The sequence below is a fragment of the Lithobates pipiens genome, unplaced genomic scaffold (genome assembly GCF_037356315.1).
Source record: "Lithobates pipiens isolate NorthernLeopardFrog02 unplaced genomic scaffold, aLitPip1_a1.2 Scaffold_8, whole genome shotgun sequence".
NCBI classification, from domain to species: domain Eukaryota; kingdom Metazoa; phylum Chordata; class Amphibia; order Anura; family Ranidae; genus Lithobates; species Lithobates pipiens.
Genome location: NW_027507903.1, coordinates 350250332 through 350271040, shown reverse-complemented (window position 1 = coordinate 350271040; position 20709 = coordinate 350250332). Strand labels below are relative to the sequence as shown.

Genomic DNA, 20709 nt, shown 5'->3' with positions numbered 1-20709 from the left:
GGCCATTCCTGAACAGTTAGTTTTCTCATGCGGGACGGGCAGTGAGAGATGATGTCATCTCCCTGCCCCCCGCCGCACCTCCGACACTGTAATAGAACACTGGCTGTGAGGGCGGAAGAGCGGTGATGCGGGGGCGGAGAGATGATATCAGCTCTGCTTTCCCGCCCTCTCGCTTCTTTTAATAAGTGTCCACCCAGCTTTCTCATCCCGAGCATGTCTCTTGCTGGCCGCCCGCACCCCAGTGTCATTATTACCATTTTGACACTTTTTTTAGTGAATGTATAGGGGTACAATGTACCCGATACCCATTCACGGGGGGGGGGCTGGGATCTGGAGGTCCCCTTAAAGGGGGCTTCCAGATTCCAATAAGTGGGAGATGAGAGAGCGCCCCCCACCTTTCCTGCGGCTTGCAAGGTTGCATGCTCGGATAAGGGCCTGGTATTGATTTTGGGGAGGCATTTACACAAATTTTTTTATTTTGGTGCAGGGCTCCCATTAAAATCCATACCAGACCTGAAGGGCCTGGTATGGATTTTGAGGGGACCCCTACGCCATTTAAAAATAAAAATTGGCGCAGGATTCTCCTTAATATCCATACCAGACCTGAAGGACCTGGTATGGATTTTGAGGAGACCCCCACGCATTTTTTTAAAAAAATTAAAACCCATGACATTTTTTTCAATGATTTTTATCTATATTGCCAGGATTCGACAATTAATTACAGCCACGAGCAGTTTAAAATGACTTTTTCTCCTTTAGAAATGTCATTTTGCTGTAGTATTTTTCCAAACATGGGAAAGATGCGCTATTTTACAGGTGTACCAGGCACGATATTTAAAAGAAATATTACATTTTTATTGTTTTACTTTAAGCATTATTAAAATCACTGCTCCTGAAAAAAACATTTGTTTTTAAAACTTTTTTTTGCATTGATACATGTCCCCTGGGGCAGGACCCAGGCCCCCAGAAACTTTTTATGGCAATAACTTGCATATAAGCCTTTAAAATGAGCACTGATGATTTTTCATGTTTGTGTCCCATAGACTTTAACGGTGTTCTCTTGTTCGTACAAATTTTTGGCCTGTTCACATGTTCTGGTTCGAACCGAACGGGGGGGGGGGGGGGGTGTTTGGCTCATCCCTATTCAGAACCATTCTATCCCGCACCTGCACCAAGACAGGAAGACAGTGGGATGAAGATTTAAGGCATACACTGGACAGTGCTTCCTGTGCACCCATTGGCTGAGGAGGCAGCAGGGGGTGGTACAGCCTGCACTGCCTCCCGCGGCCTCCATACCCAATGCATATTTGAGGTTCTCCCATTAGTCCCTCCCTCATGACATCACCCAGGAGTGGGGGGGGGCAGGGACAACCCTCACATACACGTTCCCTGCCGGGCCCCTTTGCAGACTCTATGGGACCCGGGCCCAGTACAGGAGGGCCGCCTGTACCCCCTTATTAGCAGCCCTGATCATAGGGCAATTGCTTGACTCATACGACTAGACTTTGACACAATAATAAAAGGTAGTGGCATACTGTATATTGAACAGAGAACAGAGATCACACTTATGCACCTCCAAAAGCTATCACATTAAACCATCTGGAGTGCACATAAAGAAACTGCTCATTATTTTCACACTTTAGGGTAATGTTAGATGACCATTTTCCGCATAGCATCTGGCAATTAAAAAAAAAATTATATATATATATATATATATATATATATATATATATATATATATATATATATTTATGGTGTAGAGCCCTCTGACCGATACGGATAAGGATGAAAGACAAGGATAACATAAACTCGCTTACTTGAAATGGACCTGAAAGTGTGCCCTGGTCTAACGTACGGTATACCAAAATAAGGGGGCATACCTTAAAATGAAATAAATATGAAATGGGTGAAATGAGTACTCATATGAGGAGTGTGCTAGAGTAAAGGCCTGATAAAGGGGCGGGTGGGCGGGTATCGCGCACAGGAACCGACGAGGAAGGATGGGCGAACGGCTGCTTATATACCACCAGGCTCCACCCATAATTTCAGGCCACCATACTGGCCTTTCTATTTATGGTGTAGAGCCCTCTGACCGATACGGATAAGGATGAAAGACAAGGATAACATAAACTCGCTTACTTGAAATGGACCTGAAAGTGTGCCCTGGTCTAACGTACGGTATACCAAAATAAGGGGGCAAAACACTCAGGTAGGGGAAGCATTTTTATTGAACCCAGACTGTTACTGGGTAAGTTTGACAAAGGCCTGGGCCATCTCAATCTGCGGATTGGGTACGTAACGTGCAAAACAGGAGGACTTCCATCTACCCAACTTTTTGATAACATGGACCGGGACCCCTTGGCGGGAGGCCGTTGAAGCTGCCCCGATGCGGAATGAATGTCCTGAGTAGTGCGCAGGATTGAGGTGAAGGATGCCCAGGAGTATCCTGACATGCTCCATGAACTGGGCTGCGTTGAGAGGTTTTGAGTGAAAGGGTAGAAGTGGGCCAGTCCCTGGTTGATCGGCCAAAAGGGTCAACAAGCGGGAGAGGACAGTAACCGGACACCAGCGGTTGTAGGTCTTATAGAAATGTATGTCCGTACCTGGGCCAAGCTGCTGTGTCTTGGAAACCGCTAAGTGCAAGATGAAATGGTCCTCGAACCTGACTAGATGGTGCTTGCACAGCATACGTGCCGAGGGGCTACTGCAGGTAAACTCGCCTGGCCGCAGGAAGCCGTAGAAGGCCAGATGTATGGCTGCTTGCAGGACGACACTGACATGGAGACCGAAAGGTGAAGAGGCCAGAATATCTGACATGTCCCTGAATACTTCGCCTGTGATAGGCAGCCGTTTGATGCTGGAAACTGGCCGACGTTTCTGAATGCCGCGCATGAGAGCCCGGACGGCGTGAAAGGTAAATAAGGAGGGCTTGGTAGGGTCCTGGAGGGACGTGAAGTGTTGTACCCCGGCCAAGTACAACCGGATTGTGTTGAAGGACAATGCCAAGTCCGAATGGCAGTAGGAAAGGAAGGCAAGGACTTGTTTGACCCGGGAGGACTCTGTATTGTGAGATGATGCGAAGCGACTAAAGGCCCTCCAGGCCGACTGATAGGCCTTGCGGGTATTGTCTGAGAGGGAGTGATCGATGAGTTGAGTTGCTGCTGACAAGTGTGGGGCTAATCCAAGATCAGTTGAGACCAGTCCGGGATAGCTGCTGACGTTGGTTCGGCTCCGGGCACCTGATCAAAAAATGAAACAAAGTTAAAGCGGGAGAGGGCATCCGCCGCCTGATTAAATTTGCCGGGAACAAAGGAACAATGAAGGTTGAACTGAAACAATAATGAGAGCTGGGTCAGTCGCCGCAGGAAGGACATAATCTGTAGAGACCTGGACCTGCCTTTATTAACAATCTCCGCAGTGGCCAGGTTATCTGTAGAAAAGACCACCGTCTGGCCCGACCAGCTGCGGCCCCAGGTGTGTGCAGCGGCTACAATGGGATATAGCTCAAACAGGGAGGACGTCTCAGTGAAGCCAGGAATAGCCAGTATCTGTGGAGGCCAGGGGGCTGCGAGCCAGAGGTTGCCAAAGATCGCCGCAAAGCCCGTGGAGGCCGCCGCGTCGGTCACCACCCGAGGTGAAAGGGCGGACACGGAGGGGACGAACAGGGACACTCCGTTCCAAGAAGATAGGAATTCCTCCCACATGGCTAGGTCTGCCATAGCCGCGGAATCCAGGCTGAGTACTTGCTCCGGGTCCTGAGAGTGGGATAACAAGGCTAACAGGCGTGACACGAACGAGCGCCCCTGGGGGATGATGCGCTTAGCGAAATTAAGCATACCAAGAAGGGACTGAAGTTGTCTCTTGGTACAAGTTCTGGCATGAGTGAAGTCCCTCAGGACCGTCCTGATGCGGGTCAGTTTATCCGGGGGAAGGCTGGCCTGCATAGTGTTAGTGTCTAGGCTGACCCCGAGGAAGGTGATAGCCTGCGACGGACCCTCCACCTTGTGCTCGGCGATGGGGACATTAAGATTATTGAAGACTACCCTCAACTTACCCAGATCTCGTGGAGGAGAGCTGGGTGGCTCTATCAGCAGGAAGTCATCCAGATAATGAATGACTTCCTGACACTGGGCTACGTGTAACAAGATCCAAGCAAGAGCCTGCGCGAAGGTGTCGAAGAGCCAAGGACTACTCTTGGACCCGAACGTGAGTTTAGTGGCAAAGTAGTACCGCTGCCTCCACTTGATTCCATGCCAGCACCAGAGGGACGGGTGGATGGGAAGAAGTTTAAAAGCGTTTGAGATGTCGGCTTTGGACAGCCAGGTACCTGTGCCTGTTTTAAGAATGGCCTGGATGGCCATGTCTACCGATGCATATTTAAGGGAGAACTCCTCAGAGGGAATAAGAGAATTGAGGCTGGGAACCGTAGAGGAATGAGGCGCTGACAAATCATAAACCAATCTGAGTTTATTAGAGAACTTGCCCTTGACAAGCCCAATAGGGCTGACTCGCCAGGTGCTGAAAGGGGGCTGTTCAAAAGGGCCGATGACAAAGTCCTGATCTAGCTCAGATTGCAGCAGTTGGTCGATGGCTTGTTCATCCGTGGCTGCTGACCGTAGGTTCTGGCATTCGTGCGTGAAGTGAGGGAGAGAGATAAGTCCAGTGTGAAAACCTTCTGTGAAGCCCTGGACGAGGAAGGCGGACAGTGAGGGGGTAGGGTGACTGGAAAGGTAGACACTAAGCCATGCGACATTGAGCCGGCTCAGTCAAAACCTTTTGAGCTGCTTGATCTCACACATGAGCCGGGGGTGAGCTCTATGACACTGGGTGCACACATGGAGCAGCCTACACTGACTGAAGTTACACGACCCACTGTTGTAGTTGTTGCAGATCGGAGCACCGCCCATGGTCTTAACTGGGCGCCCTAGCTTATCGGTCTGTGGCGGGCGAGCTGGTGCTTGCAGGCCCTGAGCGGTACCCGAGGTAGATGGACCGTCGAAGGGCGGGGCTGCCACTGAGGTAGCGCACCAGGCCGCAGTATGTGTTGCTGACTGGCAGATTGCACACAGAGGGGACCGTAGCCCCGCGAAGTGGCGGCAGAACAGTTCGGTGTCCATGGTGCTCCAGTCCGTAGGGGTCTGGAACTGGGAGAGCCTGGCAGCTGCTCTAGCGGAGAAGGAGCGGTGGTAGTCATAAAATGAAAACCCGCCGTACTTGTACCCCAGGTCAACTACCACATGGAGGTACCGATCCAGCTCCTCCCTTCTGCCAGGGGAGGCTGAGCAAATGATGTCCCTCATCATGCCGAAGGCCAGGGAAAACTCGGTGATAGAGAGTTTCCTGTCTAGTCTGGGATCCTTGGCTTTGAGGACCACTGATACGTCCCCCCAAGTATACGCCTTATTCTCTGCCAGCTCGTGAATCGAGATCAGAAGAGAAGCCAAATTGACGTCTTTGCCCTCTAAGATGTCCTTCCTGATGTTTGCTGACACCAAATGAGACGGGTACACTATTGGTGCACCTCCGGAGATACCTGCGGGAAGACTAACAACTGGCTGGGATGCTGGCACTGGCGGAGAAACAGAGGGGTGGGTCTCGAGGAGGGCCACTCGGCCCTGCAGATCTGACATCGAGGTTGTGAGGGACGACACCAGGGTGTGGAGCTGCGAGATAGAGGAGGCGATGGAGCCCAATGAGGCCTGCTGAGCCGAAGCCTCCACCACCGCGGGGGGAGGAAACAGGAGCCGGAAAAGCTCTGCCTTTCTGGCTGTTGCTGGAAAGGGGACGCCCCTGCGTCTCAGCTCGGCTGTCAGCCTGGGAATGGTCCATGCTCTGAAGGCCCTTTGGCTGCCATTTTCTGAAACGGATGGAGACAATGGAGCCGTGAGGTCCTCGCTGTCAGCCTGGGACATGGTGACAGAACGTGGGTCTGATGAGGCTACAAGCCCTCTGATCCGGGTTTTCTCCTAACACGGACCTAAGGAGGCACCGTCCGACCAGGTGCAGGCTGGACCTACTGAACTCGACTGACCTGAGGAGATGAAGGTGAAGTTTTTTGTTTGAGACTCCCACCTGATGAAGGCTAGCTAACAGTGGAGGTGAGACTTCAGACATGAGATGAAAAATGACACAAATGAAAGAAACAGATGAAATTTCTCTTCTCTTCCCCCCTACCCCCTTTTATTATATACATTTTCTTTTTTCCTTTTATCGCGAAATGAGGCTGACGAGCAAGGGCCCCCCGATAAGAATCCAACATTGAAGAATCAACTGGACTAGAAGCGGGAAGCGATACGTGACCGTGAAATGAGTAAATCTGCCATGACAGAGATCCGAATCGCCATGCCACAAACTTGCGACCGAGCACGAAACGGAACCTGGAGCATGTACTGAAATGAGGCCATTCCTGGGGCACGCCGGGACGAATTGGTCCGTGAATGAGATTTATTCGTACCGGAACGTGATAGGTGAAATGAAATGAAACCCATGACAAAGACTGGAGTCAGAAGACGAGCCCATGCACCTAACAGATGAATCCTGTCTTTGGAGCATGTACTGAAATGAGGCGTAGCAGCTGGGCACGCCGGGACGAATCGGTGCATCCAATAAATGCAACAAGATTCGAATCGGAGCGTAATAAGTGACAGAAATGATATCCCATGACAGAGACAGGAATCAACGACTGGACTGATGGTAGCAACAAAGAATCCGTCTCTGGCGCATGTACTGAAATGAGGCGTAGCAGCTGGGCACACCAGAATGAATCGGTGCATAACTAATATGCGACAGGATTCGAATTGGAGTGTAATAAGTGACAGAAATGATGTCCCATGACAGAGACAGGATTCAACGACTGATCTGTAGGTTTACCAAAGAATCCGTCTCTGGAGCATGTACCGAAATGAGGCGTAGCAGCTGGGCGCACCAGGACGAATCGGTGCATAGAGGAATGCGACAAGACTCGATTTGGAGCGTAATAAGTGACAGAAATGGTATGCCATGACAAAGACCAGAATCAGGGACCGTGCGTGATCCTGCGAGTGATTCAGTCTCTGGAGCATGTACAGAAATGAGGCCGAACCCTGGGGCACTTCAAAGCGAATCGGTGCACCGGAGGTGCGACAGGATTCGCGCCGGAGCGCGACTAGTGACAGAAATGATTTTGAAACAGTAGAAATGACTGGGACTGAAATGAATGAAACGAGATGAAATGAAACACCTAACACAATTGCATGAACGAAGAGACATATTCGAACTGGAGCAGACCAAGCGAAACGTGCGGACTGTTTGCCTTGTCGTAACAAGCAGTCGCTGTGAGTCGAACGATTCGACCGCTACAAATAGAAATGCTCGGGCAGACGAACGGTTTCGAATGCCGTACCTGTGAATGAATCGCCTGACGTGGCGTAATCGAACGTGTCGAACGATGATAACGACTACATCGCAAAGTAGAACATAGTGACATGCGTACGAGGCCACCGAAAACATTCGATATGAAAGAACCGAGCGGCTCGTGAGTACAAGCATGATGACGGTACATCGAAAACATAATGAAAAGAGGGTGCCGAAGCCCTACCTGCGACAGCCGGCCCGAGGCGTAGCGACAAATTTGATGGGTACGACGACACTCCGACGGTGAACCTACGGATGCTGATGGACGAGAGACGGTTTGTCAAAAAATTGGAGACGAATAACGCGGGAGCAGACGAATGGCTCACTGCGTCTGGTCTGGATAGTCGGCCCTTGATATCTGACGTATCAGGTATCGCGCACCGGAACCGACGAGGAAGGATGGGCAAACGGCTGCTTATATACCACCGGGCTCCACCCATAATTTCAGGCCACCATACTGGCCTTTCTATATATATATATTAATATTTTTGTTATATAGTATGTCCCTTATTGTGTCAGCTGAATATGTGGTCAGTGTATTATACGATTGTAAGCTTTAGGTGGTGTTTCCCTATGTCTCTCACTAGTGTAATGTACATTACACTAAAACGTTGCAGATATACTTCATCTTTTTTGGCCTTGCTTCACAGTTGACAGATTTGTTTTCTGCTTTTGTAATAGTTGTGGGTATAGTCCAGGTTTTAACATTTGGTATGAAATAAAAGTTGTATACTTTTTATATTATAGAGCACAATTGGGTAGCGGTATAATCTTAAACCTGCTTTCTTTGTTCCCATGTATCAGCAAAACAACTTGACTGGGGGTCTAGGCTTCCTGTACTCCAGGGCCACTGTGACAAAACGTGCGGAGAAATCTAATAAAAAAAAGTAAAATAGATGTAAAAACCTGACAGGGATTCTAATCCTTTCCTATGCGTAAAACTATAAATAATACATGTATATATTAGATGATATTATAATCAGATGATTTAACAGGGCTCTGGATTAGTTTGCACAATGCTTTGAAAAGTTTCACTATCAAACTGATGACACTTCAGTAAAATGACATAATCTGCTATCAGTATCCTTTTGTGTGCGTTGTAGGCTGGTGATGGTGCCCGCCATTCTGTGTTAGGAGATGGCCCAAAGCTGCTTACACACTACTATGATGATGCCATGACAATGTATGAAGTATTCCAGAGGGGACTACACATATCAGGTAAGATCACATAGAGCTGATCTGATAAGGTTTGTTCTGCTTTACTAAGGAAAACAATGTCAAAATAGTAGTCATATTAGTCTATTTTTTCAGTCTCTCCTGTTCCCTTTATATAGTATTTTGGCTTTCACCGCCAAATTGGTATGACACTTTAAATTTGTTACATGTTCTTATTCACATAGCAATTTAAAACGTATTTAAAAAATGTGTAGCTTACCTTTTTAGATGTTCTGTTCTGGAAGCACTGTAAAGTTATACTAGTTCTCTTTTTTATGAGGAGGCTGGGTAGCTGTTTGCCATAATGAACCCTGGCTGTACTGTGCTGGAAGATCTTCATTATCTGTTGTAAACTAGATTTGAACACTGTCTAGTAACAGATGGTTAAAGGTTTATAGGGTTGGCTTCTTGCATTGTATGTTAATGAGAAGATACTCAGCCTACCCTTATGCTGGGCACACAAGGGAAGTGAATGGCTGGTGCAAGGCTTTTTGTCTACTTAGGCGAAGGTGCATTTTGCACAACTGAGCCCGTTGAACATGGCGGGGGGGTCTTGGGGGTGGGGGGGAGGTGTCACATTGCTGCAGTGGTGGAAGTAATATACGGCTTCACAGCAGCTTGTATCACTTCCAAATGAAAGCCGGGAGTCGGATTTACTAGTACACACAGTGTCGGGCACTATGGTAGTGCTGACCCTGACCCTAGCACAGGAAGTCTTAGAACAGTAAAAGGAAAAAATAACTTGCATTTGAGAGATGAAACAAAGGAAGAGAGATAGAAGGTGCATTCTTCCTATATTAAGACATATTGAAATAATATTACTTTTAGAAAAAATTTGATTTTAGTGTCACTTTAATGCACTTTTATTTCACAATCACAACACCAAATAAGAACATCTAATATTAGAAATAGTTAAATTGATTTTTTTCTCTTTTCTATTTAGAAGCAATTCAAGCTAATGACCTTGTTTAGCTTGTCTATTTTTGTTTACTTTACCAGCAGAACATACAGTAAGTCCCCTACATACAAACGTTTAAGTTGCAAACTTTCAGAGATGCAATAGTGTTCCCATATGTAAACATTTAAAACTGGGTACACACACTTATTTTTTTTCATTCAACCCAGCGGGCTTAATGAAAAAAACTGACAGATCACCGTACCAACACAAGCACTGTGCCCTTGTGTTCTGACAGGGGGCTCCCACCGCCAGACCACACTGATCACACTGATTAGCACTTGCAGCCATTGTCTGCAAGTGCTGATCTTTGTTGGACTTACCAACAACTTGGACTTACGAATGTATTCCTGGAACAGGACTTGTTCGTAAGTAGGGTACTTACTGTAGTTGATTTTAGAGAACAGTGACCTCTGCTATGTGCTTTTTTTGTCCTTTAGGCTTAATACTTACATTAAAGATGGTGTAAAGAAAGTATAATAAATACAATTATGCCCACAGTACACCAATGTCTTCCCTTAAATATTTTTATTTTAACACATAATATGGGACTTCAGTGACATTCTACAGCCTTTGAGAAAAGCTAGGTAAATTTCCCAAAGTAGATAATGTAGGATGTTTTGTTTTATTTAAGCTTGTCATTAGCTATGTAAATCTGGGTGCACAATGTCTGAAAATCAGCCAGTTCAGCAGGAACTGGCTGACTTTTGGTTAATGTGTACAGCAGTCTGTCCTACAGAAGTGGGTCTAACACAAAACAGCATCCAATCAAGTGCTGATTATTGTATTCTAGGAGGGGGCAATGTCCCCCTATCAGAATATAAATGCACAGCATGGGAGATCCTGTGACAAAATTCCTGTTTCTATTACACGATCAAAAAAACGAATTTTGCAGTGATTTTACCATGTTCCAGAATCGTGGACAGAATCGCGCAACTCTGCCAGCAATTCTAGAACACCCAGCCTTATAGATAGGGTAGGTAATCTGCTGGGTAAATTCCATTTCATAGATAAAATTATGAATTAGAAGGTGGTGTTTATAATGACAAAATACTTTTTTTTTACAATAGATTTAGAGCAGATGTTTTCAAGGTTCTATGATTCACAGACCACCTCAAACCAGTAAAAATAAGTGGTGGCCTATCAACATTTTTTACCATGTAAGAACCATAACCTAAGGCTTTATTTACATAGACGCTAAGCCCCATACAGCTTAAAAAGCCATTTGTCTAATTTCTTTGAATAGCACTATGTAAGTGAATAGAGACACAGAGGCTGCACAAACTCAGATGGGTGCACAGCCCTCAATACAGACAGTGTGCCTTCGGGGCCACACACCTGCATGCCTGTCACGTTAGGATAATCAGCTGGGTCCGTGCAGCCACTGTGAATGGGCCACCTATATGCAGGACCTGTCTGCTAGGGACGCAGAAAAAAAATGGACCATTCACAGTGTACAGACCTCGGTGCCCATGTGATTAAGGCCTTATAGTGCCTTATTACATTTGGGCTCTCTGTTTCAGGTGTATTATGTTTCACCAGTGCGTTGCACTTTTTCTTCTTTCTCATACAATGAAGCCATTGTTCAGGCTGCTGTTCTCCAACTGCATCAGCACAACAGTCCATCTTTGCCTTCCATTTTCAGCCCACTATTAGTCTAATTCAGGTGAAGCCAGCAGAAAATGGTACCTAGGACCCTCTTATTATGTTTTTGGTTAAAGTGGAACCCTGGCTTTTGAATGTTTTGTGGTGTGGCTATGAGAAGGCCTTTTATAGTCATTAATTATGCTGTTCACATGCATGGTAGCTCAGTATTTGACAGGTTGAAGGTTAGCCATAGCAGAAACTACTATACCTGCTTGCTGTCTACATGTTTATTGCAAACCATAGTAGGCTGGCTAGGCACTACCTGGCATACACCAATGACAAGACCACAGATTAGGAAACATATACACACGTCATCTACTGGTGTTTTTTTCCCTAAAGCTTTTATTGGCTGAGTACATCTTCTACTGGTCAAGTTTTTGTTTTTAAGTGCACTTTAGGGTGTACTATTGGTCAAAGGAGATGGTTAATGGGTCCTGTGACATAATTGGTTTGTCACATCACTATACTACTTCCGAAGCCTATTTTTAATATAATGATTCCAGTCCCACATACAGTATGGACAGTTTTAGCCACTTACCACAAAGTTTATGGATAGGTTACAAACCTTGAAAAAGTCCTTTACAAATGCTTTGTAAAAGCTTTCTGTACAAGCTGCCATATACAAACTGAAACCTGTGTGTACAAGGCCAAAAAAATAGTCGACATCTTGTTACACCCACCAATGTCTTGCATTTTACACTTATTTTTAACAGTAGACTGAGCTTATATAGTGAAATACAGTATTTTTAAATCCATCTGACACCCGCGGTCCCTGCTTGCAAAAGGCAGTTGCTGAGGCCTAACTGAGTCAGGGTTGGGCCAAACCACGTGTTAATTGTGCCTGTAGTAAGTGATGTGCTGGAGAGAAAGAGTAACAGCCTGCAAGCAAGAGTTGTGCTGGAGGAGACTGGAGTAAGCCAAGTGTATATAGTTGTCCCAACTGATTGATATGTAATCAACCAATTGCTTGTTCTACTGGGCATCCCATAAATTCCTATCCCTATCCAAGTTCAAATCCCTCAATAAAAATAAAAAACAATCACATGGACTGTTCATTGTCTCAAAAGTGACTGGAAAATGCTGGGCTGGGCAGGGTGACAGGTGGGCCACAACTTTCCGCAGCCCTTACGGGGGGTACCACTATATTTGTGACACAGCAGTGCCTACTTACATGCATAGTGAATGTGTGTCACAGAATTCTAGGAAGTAAATGACTAGGGATCTTCACAAAGTACATTTACAAACTTCAAGCTTGTTCAGATGAAAAGTATTAGGCTAGAAATAATTGAACAATGTGTAAATGAGATGTCTAAGTTGGGAAGGCTAAGACTTTATGCAGCAGGTACAGTATCAGCTTATTCTGTCAGCTACCTGCTGCTGTCATTAGTGTTGTGATTTTTATATTTGTTAAGCCACATGTTCACTTTAAATAAGGTGTATGTTGTATGTGTTTAATTAATGAAAAATGTTTAGCTTCACTTCCCAGAGTTCTGTATTTGCTTGAGGAGAACATTTGCAAGCTTCAAGCTGCTTATCGGAGCAAATTAAATGAACCTTCCCTACAGCTGATCTTTCCCAACTGACCTACATTTACGTTGTCCGTAAAAAGGAACTTTGATTAATTAGTATAAAGCGACCAACAAAAGCAGTATGCTCTCTCTGCACTTACTAGGAGAAACACAATGCTGCACAAGAGTTACATATACGGTAATAAAACATCTGTAGATGATAAATGAGTGTCTGAGGAAGTACTTACTGTATATAACAAATACAGACACTAACCCAAGCACTGTTTCAACTTTAAAATGTTTACAAAGCTTTTGTAGCATATCTAGTAATACAAAAAAAAACCTGTGGCAAGTGCAGTTCCTGATAATAGCCCAACATAATGTATATTTTTAATTTTTGTTCAAGTTCAATAAAATGAATTAATTGGCAGCAATGGTTCGCTGCAGGTTCAACATCATCACTGCTTTACTGAATATCCCTTTAAGGACAAGTTTAATGCATTTATCCTTGAGGGCTCATCTTCTAGAGGTCAAAATGTCCCTAATAGGATCTACTTACCTAAACCACAGTGCTCCATTGATCTTCACCGTGTGGCATTTGCAGAATGGCCTTGAATTCAAATGAATGGAATCCTTGGGGGAATGCGTGCGGTAACACCGGTCAGATGGGTATGTGTATTAAAGCCAAAATAAGGTTCTTTGAGGCATGTAAGAAATTGTCAATCAATTTACCTCATCAGCCTCTTAGTAAAACTGAAAAGGTACACTAAATGACTTGAGCTGGCCCTAAACTGCTCTAATTTCAACAGATTCCTGCTGGCTTGGCAGTGTAAGGCCCAGTTTGCACGGCTCCATTCCACAAAAGTCAATTGTTCAACTGACTGTTGTTGAAGGAGCCTGTTGGAAAATTCGCAGCTATTCGCCAGCTGTCAGAATAGGGATCTTTCCATCCACACTGTTAGCATGGATGGAGGAAACTGATTTCTTTTGCTCAGCCTGCAGGCTGAACAAAACAAATTTATACAGTATGTGTATGACCAGCTTAAGGCTGGGTTCACACTATTGCGAATTGCAATACGCATGTCAGAAGTTTGTGACTGGCTCTTTATGGAGACGGTTCACACATCTCCGGTGCAAATTCCACAGGAGTCCTGTGCTTCTTCTGGTCTGTTTCTGGTCCGAATTCAGCCAAAAATTCAGACTGAAATCGGACCTTAAACAGTGAACAGGGAGCACTCATGCAGCCCCAGACCATGACACTCTAACCGCCATGCTTGTCTGTAGGCAAGACACACTTGTCTTGTCTTGTCTGTAAAATGGAGAAGCTGCACTCATTTGAATTCAATACAAACAATTGCTTGTAAAAATCACAGTGTACTCAATTGGCAAATCTCAACAAATACCAAAGTGAAGGCTCCAAAAGGAACTTGCTAATCAAATAAATTAAATTAAATAAGTGAAACAGTCCAAAGAATAATAAATGAACCAATGCAAAACAGCAATGGATGCAAAATCTAGCACAAAATATAATGCGTTACTTAAAGAGGAAGTAAAGGCTATTAAAAAAAAGAAAAAAAAGGCAACCTGCAAGGCAAAGGCATAATGAGCTAGTATGCATAGCATACTAGCTTTTTATGAATAACTTACCTGAGAACGAAGCCCCCGAAGCGGTCCTCCGTCTTCATCTTCGCCGCTGCCATGTATCCCGGAGTGAATTCCGGGTCTTGCTGCTCCGGCGCTGTGATTAGCCGGAGCCGCAATGATATCACTCCCGTGCATGCGCACGGGAGCCGACACGAGCGGGATATTGCAGTGATCTGCGGCCGGCTCAGTGCGCCTGCGCGGTAGACAGTGGTGCCTGTGTTTTTGTAAATATCTCCTAAACCGTATAGGTTTAGGAGATATTTCTTGGACCTACAGGTAAGCCTTAATCTAGGCTTACCTGTAGGTCAGAGTGGTTTGTAATGGTTTACAACCATTTTAAAGTCCAAACTAATGTGTATAATCAATCCAGTGATCCAGTGCTTGAACAGGGGAAGATAAATACACCCAGTGTCTTTATCTTAAAGAAATACACTGCCATCTTGTGGAAAACATGCTTACCAGAACGTAAGACAAATATTCAGATAGCTTTAGCCCAGCCCAGGCCTTTTATTTGCAAGAAGACACAATACTGCGATGTAATCGTTGCAAGCTTCAAATAATAGGCCAAAAATAAGATATCCACTCAGGCAGATGAATCCTTAGCTGGATACAAGTATGGAACTAGTGAATGGATGGAGGGAACCTCCCAGCAATGAACCAAATGCTCCGTATAGCCCGTGGATCATAATAGATATCAGCCCAAAAAAAGGATATAATAGACCATAGTGTAATAACGTCAAAAATTGGTTTAATAAAATAAAAAAGGATACGCTTACAAACATACGATAAAATGTTTCATAAAATATGAAGCCGGCCTGCTACAATACAGAGCTCCCATCCTCAACGAGACGGCATGGTGACGTCAGCACGTACCTCCTCAGACGCGTTTCATCATAAATTGATGTTTTCAATGGGGAATGGGTAGTGTTCTGATCCACCACCATATAAATACACACCAGTCCTCGTTCTGAGTCCCGCAGGAAGAGTCACAAAATGCCATCTTAAGTTTGGGCAACCCATCTATATTTGCAAACAATGTGTTGGAAAATAAAAATTAGGTAAATATAATTGGACACTAGTAAATTATGTCAAACTATAAATGATACTAATAATGTGATCCAAATAGGTTAGAATTGTAAATTAAATTCTTAAAACCTTATTGGAAAATCATCTGGAACGGCACATATTTGCTGTCCCAAACGGTACCTATGTTATAATGTGACCTATGTGGTAAAATAAATAAATATAATGTGACCTATGTGGTAAAATAAACTAAATATATGACTATAAACATGTGTAATGTGATTAATTACATCTAGTCACATAAATATCAGGTGACAACATGCAAATATTAAATTTAATCTTTGAAAATAAAATGAATTCTTAATTTTAATTAAAAATATTAAACTTATTGTGATAATCACCATAATATTATATTATATTTATAGGGCTTGTCTATTTAGTCAAAAAAGCCTATATAATCTATAGTGGCTGTGAAAAATCTCTGCACCTATTATTAATTGACAGACCCCCAACATTAATGAGCTAAATAAATGTAGGCAAGACACACTTGTCTTTGTACTCCTCACCTTGTTGCCACCACACACGCTTGACACCATCTGAACCAAATAAGTTTATCTTGGTCTCATCAGACCACAGGACATGGTTCCAGTAATCCCTGTCCTTAGTCTGCTTGTCTTCAGCAAACTGTCTGTAGGCTTTCATGTGCATCATCTTTAGAAGGGACGACAGCCATGCAAATCAATTTGATGCAGTGTGTAGCATATGGTCTGAGCACTGACAGGCTGACCCCCCACCCTTTAACCTCTGCAGCAATGCTGGCAGCACTCATACGTCTATTTCCCAAAGACAACCTCTGGATATAATGCTGAACACGTGCATTCAACTTCTTTGGTCAACCATGGCGAGGCCTGTCTTGAGTGGAACCTGTCCTGTTAAGCCTCTGTATGGACTTAGCCACCGTGCTGCAGCTCAGTTTCAAGGTCTTGGCAATCTTCCTATAGCCTATGCCATCTTTATGTAGAGCAACAATTGTTTTTTTTATATCCTCAGAGAGCTCTTTGCCATGAGGTGGCATGTAGAACTTCCAGTGACCAGTATGAGAGAGTGAGAGCAATAACACCAAATTTAACACACCTGCTCCCCATTCACACCTGAGACCTTATAACACTAACAAGTCACATGACACCAGGGAGGGAAAATGGCTAATTGGGCTCAATTTGGACATTTTCATTTAGGGGTGTACTTACTTTTATTGCCAGCTGTTTAGACATTAATGGCTGTGTGTTGAGTTATTTTGAGGGGACAGCAAATTTACACTGTTATTCAAACTGTACACTCACTACATTAAATTATAACAAAGTGTAATTTCTTCAGTGTTGTCACATGAAAATATATAATAAAATATTTACAAAAATGTGAGGAGTGTACTCACTTTTGTGAGATACTGCACATACAGTGCCTTGAAAAAATATTCATACCCTTTGAATTTTTCCACATTTTGTCATGCTACAATCAAAAACATAAATGTATTTTATTGGGATTGTATGTGATAGACCAACACAAAGTGGCACATAATTGTGAAGTGGAAGAAAAATGATAAATGATTTTAAATGTTTTTTACAAAATAAACATCTGAAAAGTGTGGTATGCATTTGTATTCAGCCCCCCTAAGTCAATACTTTGTATAACCACCTTTCACTGCAATTACAGCTGTAAATCCTTTTAGGTGTCTCTACCAGCTTTGCACAGAGATGGGCTTGCCCATATTCTTTGCACAAAAGCTCAAGCTCTGTCAGATTGGATGGAGAGCATCTGTGAACAGCAATTTTCAAGTCTTGCCACATATTCTCAATTGGATTTAGGTCTGGTACTTTGACTGGGCCATTCAAACACATGAATATGCTTTCATCTAAACCATTCCATTGTAGCTCTGGCTGTATATTTAGGGTCGTTGTCCTGCTGGTAGGTAAACCTTTTGCAGGCTCTAACAGGTTTTTTTCCAAGATTGCCCTGTATTTGGCTCCAACCATCTTCCCATCAATTCTCACCAGCTTCCCTGTCCCTGCTGAAGAAAAGCATCCCCACAACATGATGCTGTCACCACCATGTTTCACAGTGGGGATGGTGTATTCAGGGTGATGTGCAGTATTCATTTTCCACCACACATAGTGTTTTGCTTTTAGGCCAAAAAGTTAAATTTTGGTCTCATCTGACCAGAGCACCTTCTTCCACATGTTTGTTGTGTCCTTCACATGGCTTCTCACAAACTGCAAACTGGACTTTTTATGGCTTTCTTTCAACAATGGCTTTCTTCTTGCCATGTTTCCATAAAGTCCAGATTTGTATTGTCCTGTGGACAGATTCTCCCACCTAAGCTGTGGATATCTGCAGCTCCTCCAGAGTGACCATGGTAATAGGTCATAGATTTGCAGTTATGCCATACTCTTTCCATTCTCAGATTATGGATTTAACAGTGCTCCGTGAGATGTTCAAAGCTTACAATATTTTTTTACAACCTAACCCTGCTTTAAACTTCTCCAGAAATGTATCTCTGTCTTGCCTGGTGTGTTCCTTGGCCTTCATGATGCTGTTTGTTACTAAGGTTCTCTAACAAACCTCTGATTACTTCACAGTACAGCTGTATTTATACTGAGATTAAATTACACACAGGTAGACTCTATTTACTAATTAGGTGACTTCTGAAGGCAATTGGTTCCACTAAACTGTAGTCAGGGGTATCAGAGTAAAGGACTGAATACAAATGCACACCACACTTTTCAGATATTTATTTGTAAAAAAAAAAATCGAAAACCATTTATTATTTTCCTTCCGCTTCACAATAATGTGCCAATTATTGTGTTGGTCTAGCACATAAAATCTCAATAAAACTGAAAATTTTATACTTACCTGACGGTAATTTTCCTTCCCGGATGCAAGGATACACGAATGGCTCCGCCTCTCGCCCAATCATGACTGGTTATACTATATTTAAATAAGTCGCCTCCCCCTAGGCAGCAATCTCGTAACTATATATAACATTTTCAGTTTTCCTGACACAAAGCATGACAGCATACATGAATGGGATGTAGTACGCCCACAAAACCTATAAGAGAGGGCCATGCTGAAGCGTTTGAATCAACATATCATTAGATCTGAAGTCAATTCTCCTGCTTCCAATGTTGCCTGATTGATTGTGCAATAGGCAAAAAAATGGTTTGTAGTATATGAACCTGGTTGGTATCCTATAAAATTCTGGACCTCTGAATTTTGCCCATGAGCAGATCCATATGATAAGTGAGCTCTGCACTAGATTGATGAATTTGTCTTTCTTCTATAAGCCGACCCAAGATAATGCTATTGTCTTAGCGGACAGTGTAAGACTTCTTCTGATACTACCAGGCCTGAAGAGGCCACTGTCTGACCTTCTAGAGAAGGACCACCTCCATGTATTTCTTCCACATAGAGTCCATTACTCCAGCTTGTGGTGATGCTTGACATTTTAGTTTGGACATGCCGGAAGGGTGATGACTTGATCCAGAAGCAAAGATGCAGACCTTCGTCTGGTGCTGGTGAAGAAGAAACCAGAGCCATTTTGTTTGATTATGGTAGTAATAAGGTAGTTTACTGCTTGATGCTTGGATCTCTGAAAGAGTTCTCAAAGACATGATATCCTTAAGAAATACTACTTTTGTGTCACTGAACCTATTGAGGTAGTATTGTTCAGAAGAATGACCCTAGTTGCAGTTGGGAGCAGAGGATTCATCCTGAAATTATGCATGATTGTCCATATTCTAGTATACCTGGAGTTTGCCGCAGGGTTCCACAAGGTTTCAAATAATGAAGGCGAGATCCCGCAGAGTCTTTCTAACTTGGTCTCCCAGTTGCTAGATGTAACGTGGCTGAATTTGGATACACTTGGCTCTGCTGTGCAAGGTCTGAGAACTCAGGAAGACTAAAATAGGAGGAACTTGGGCCAAAGACTGTACTTTGAGGACACCATGGCCTGTAAGGCCACCAGATCATTGCCCTTATCCCAGCTGTATGACTACGGATCCTGGTTGAATTGGACGAACTTGTGTCCTTTTTCAACCTGCCCAACCATGCACTATGATCCTGATGAGGAGTTTCGAGATCACGAGTCTGGTGGCTATACAGGCTAACCTGCTGAATGTTAGTAGATCCACTGCTTCCACTTCTGGGAAGCTTCTCTTGCAAGAATGACTTACATTCCTGACCATTGAGTTTACTGCCAGGTTGAGATTCATTGAACTGCTTGTTGGTATAGGGCATTCTCAACCAGAGTTCCGTGGACCCCTGGAGTTCCTCCAGAGGTTGCTAGGGGTTCCTTGAGCTGTGGCTGATGAAATACCTTTTTGATGGTGCCTACAGAGTTCAAGGTTCAGTATCACTTCGCAAAGCCAGCAGCATGACACAAAATATATTTTTAGCTGTCTCTAAAGGTGGCATTATGAGCACCCTTTTAAGGGGAACATTCTTCCTAATGTCCACCCTTGACATCCAAGGCTTCATATTTTACCATATCTGAATAGGAAATTATGACACACTAGAACACAGAGAGATGAGACAAGTTTTACCGTTCGCAAACCTGAATAGGAGATGCCTCTTGCCATGACAATAGGAGATTACCTATAGCCGTCTGTTTGGAGCATACCTGAGGCCTCCTAGGCTGTGTTGCCCAAATGACTTCCCCACTTGGGAATCACTGGGAAGACACTTCGTCCTCCACTGGCCTATGTCATTGACTTCAGCTAGGAGGTCACTGAGGTGAATGTTTATGAAAGTTGATAAGATTAACTATTCTTAGCCATCATTGATTGGACTAGTCTCATATGTGGCTGTGACCTTAGAAGGCCAGTTTATGATGCTCTTAATCTTCTTGACCATTGGAGACCATGGAATACAAACAGATGGGCTAGAGCTAGGACTTGCCTCCACATAAGTCCTAATACTGTCACCCTTCCCATGGGCAACTCTACAGAATTCTCCTATTCCCCTCTAAAATGTCATTATTATAATGAGATTAATTGGCCTTCCCTCTGAATCGGGGTTTGCCAGGACCTGGAGGATGTTAAGCCACCCGCATTTGTTGTCCACATAAGGAACCTGAAGCCCTTGCTTCTGAAAGATGGCCACTACTGGAAGCAATGTTCTGGAAAATGTGGAAAGGTCAATGGTTGCTGAACGAGCCCGCAATTAAATTCTCAGAAGCCTGGGTGTAGCAAAGTGCGCATGTACCGATCAGCTAGACCTAGAGAACTGTAGCGGTTTTATCTGATAGTTTTGAGTGATCTCAATGACTCCATA

At 44.0% G+C, this 20709-nt stretch overlaps 1 protein-coding gene across 4 annotated transcripts in view; it reads left to right on the top strand.

The window, feature by feature from the left end:
- Nucleotides 1–20709, top strand: part of ACSL6 (acyl-CoA synthetase long chain family member 6) — a 342759-nt gene that overhangs the window by 194622 nt on the left and 127428 nt on the right. For all 4 annotated transcript variants that reach the window (XM_077473316.1, XM_077473315.1, XM_077473318.1 and 1 more), the window contains exon 3: nt 8496–8610. In XM_077473316.1, the coding sequence (XP_077329442.1) occupies nt 8496–8610 (115 nt within the window). The remainder of the gene's footprint in view (nt 1–8495; nt 8611–20709) is intronic.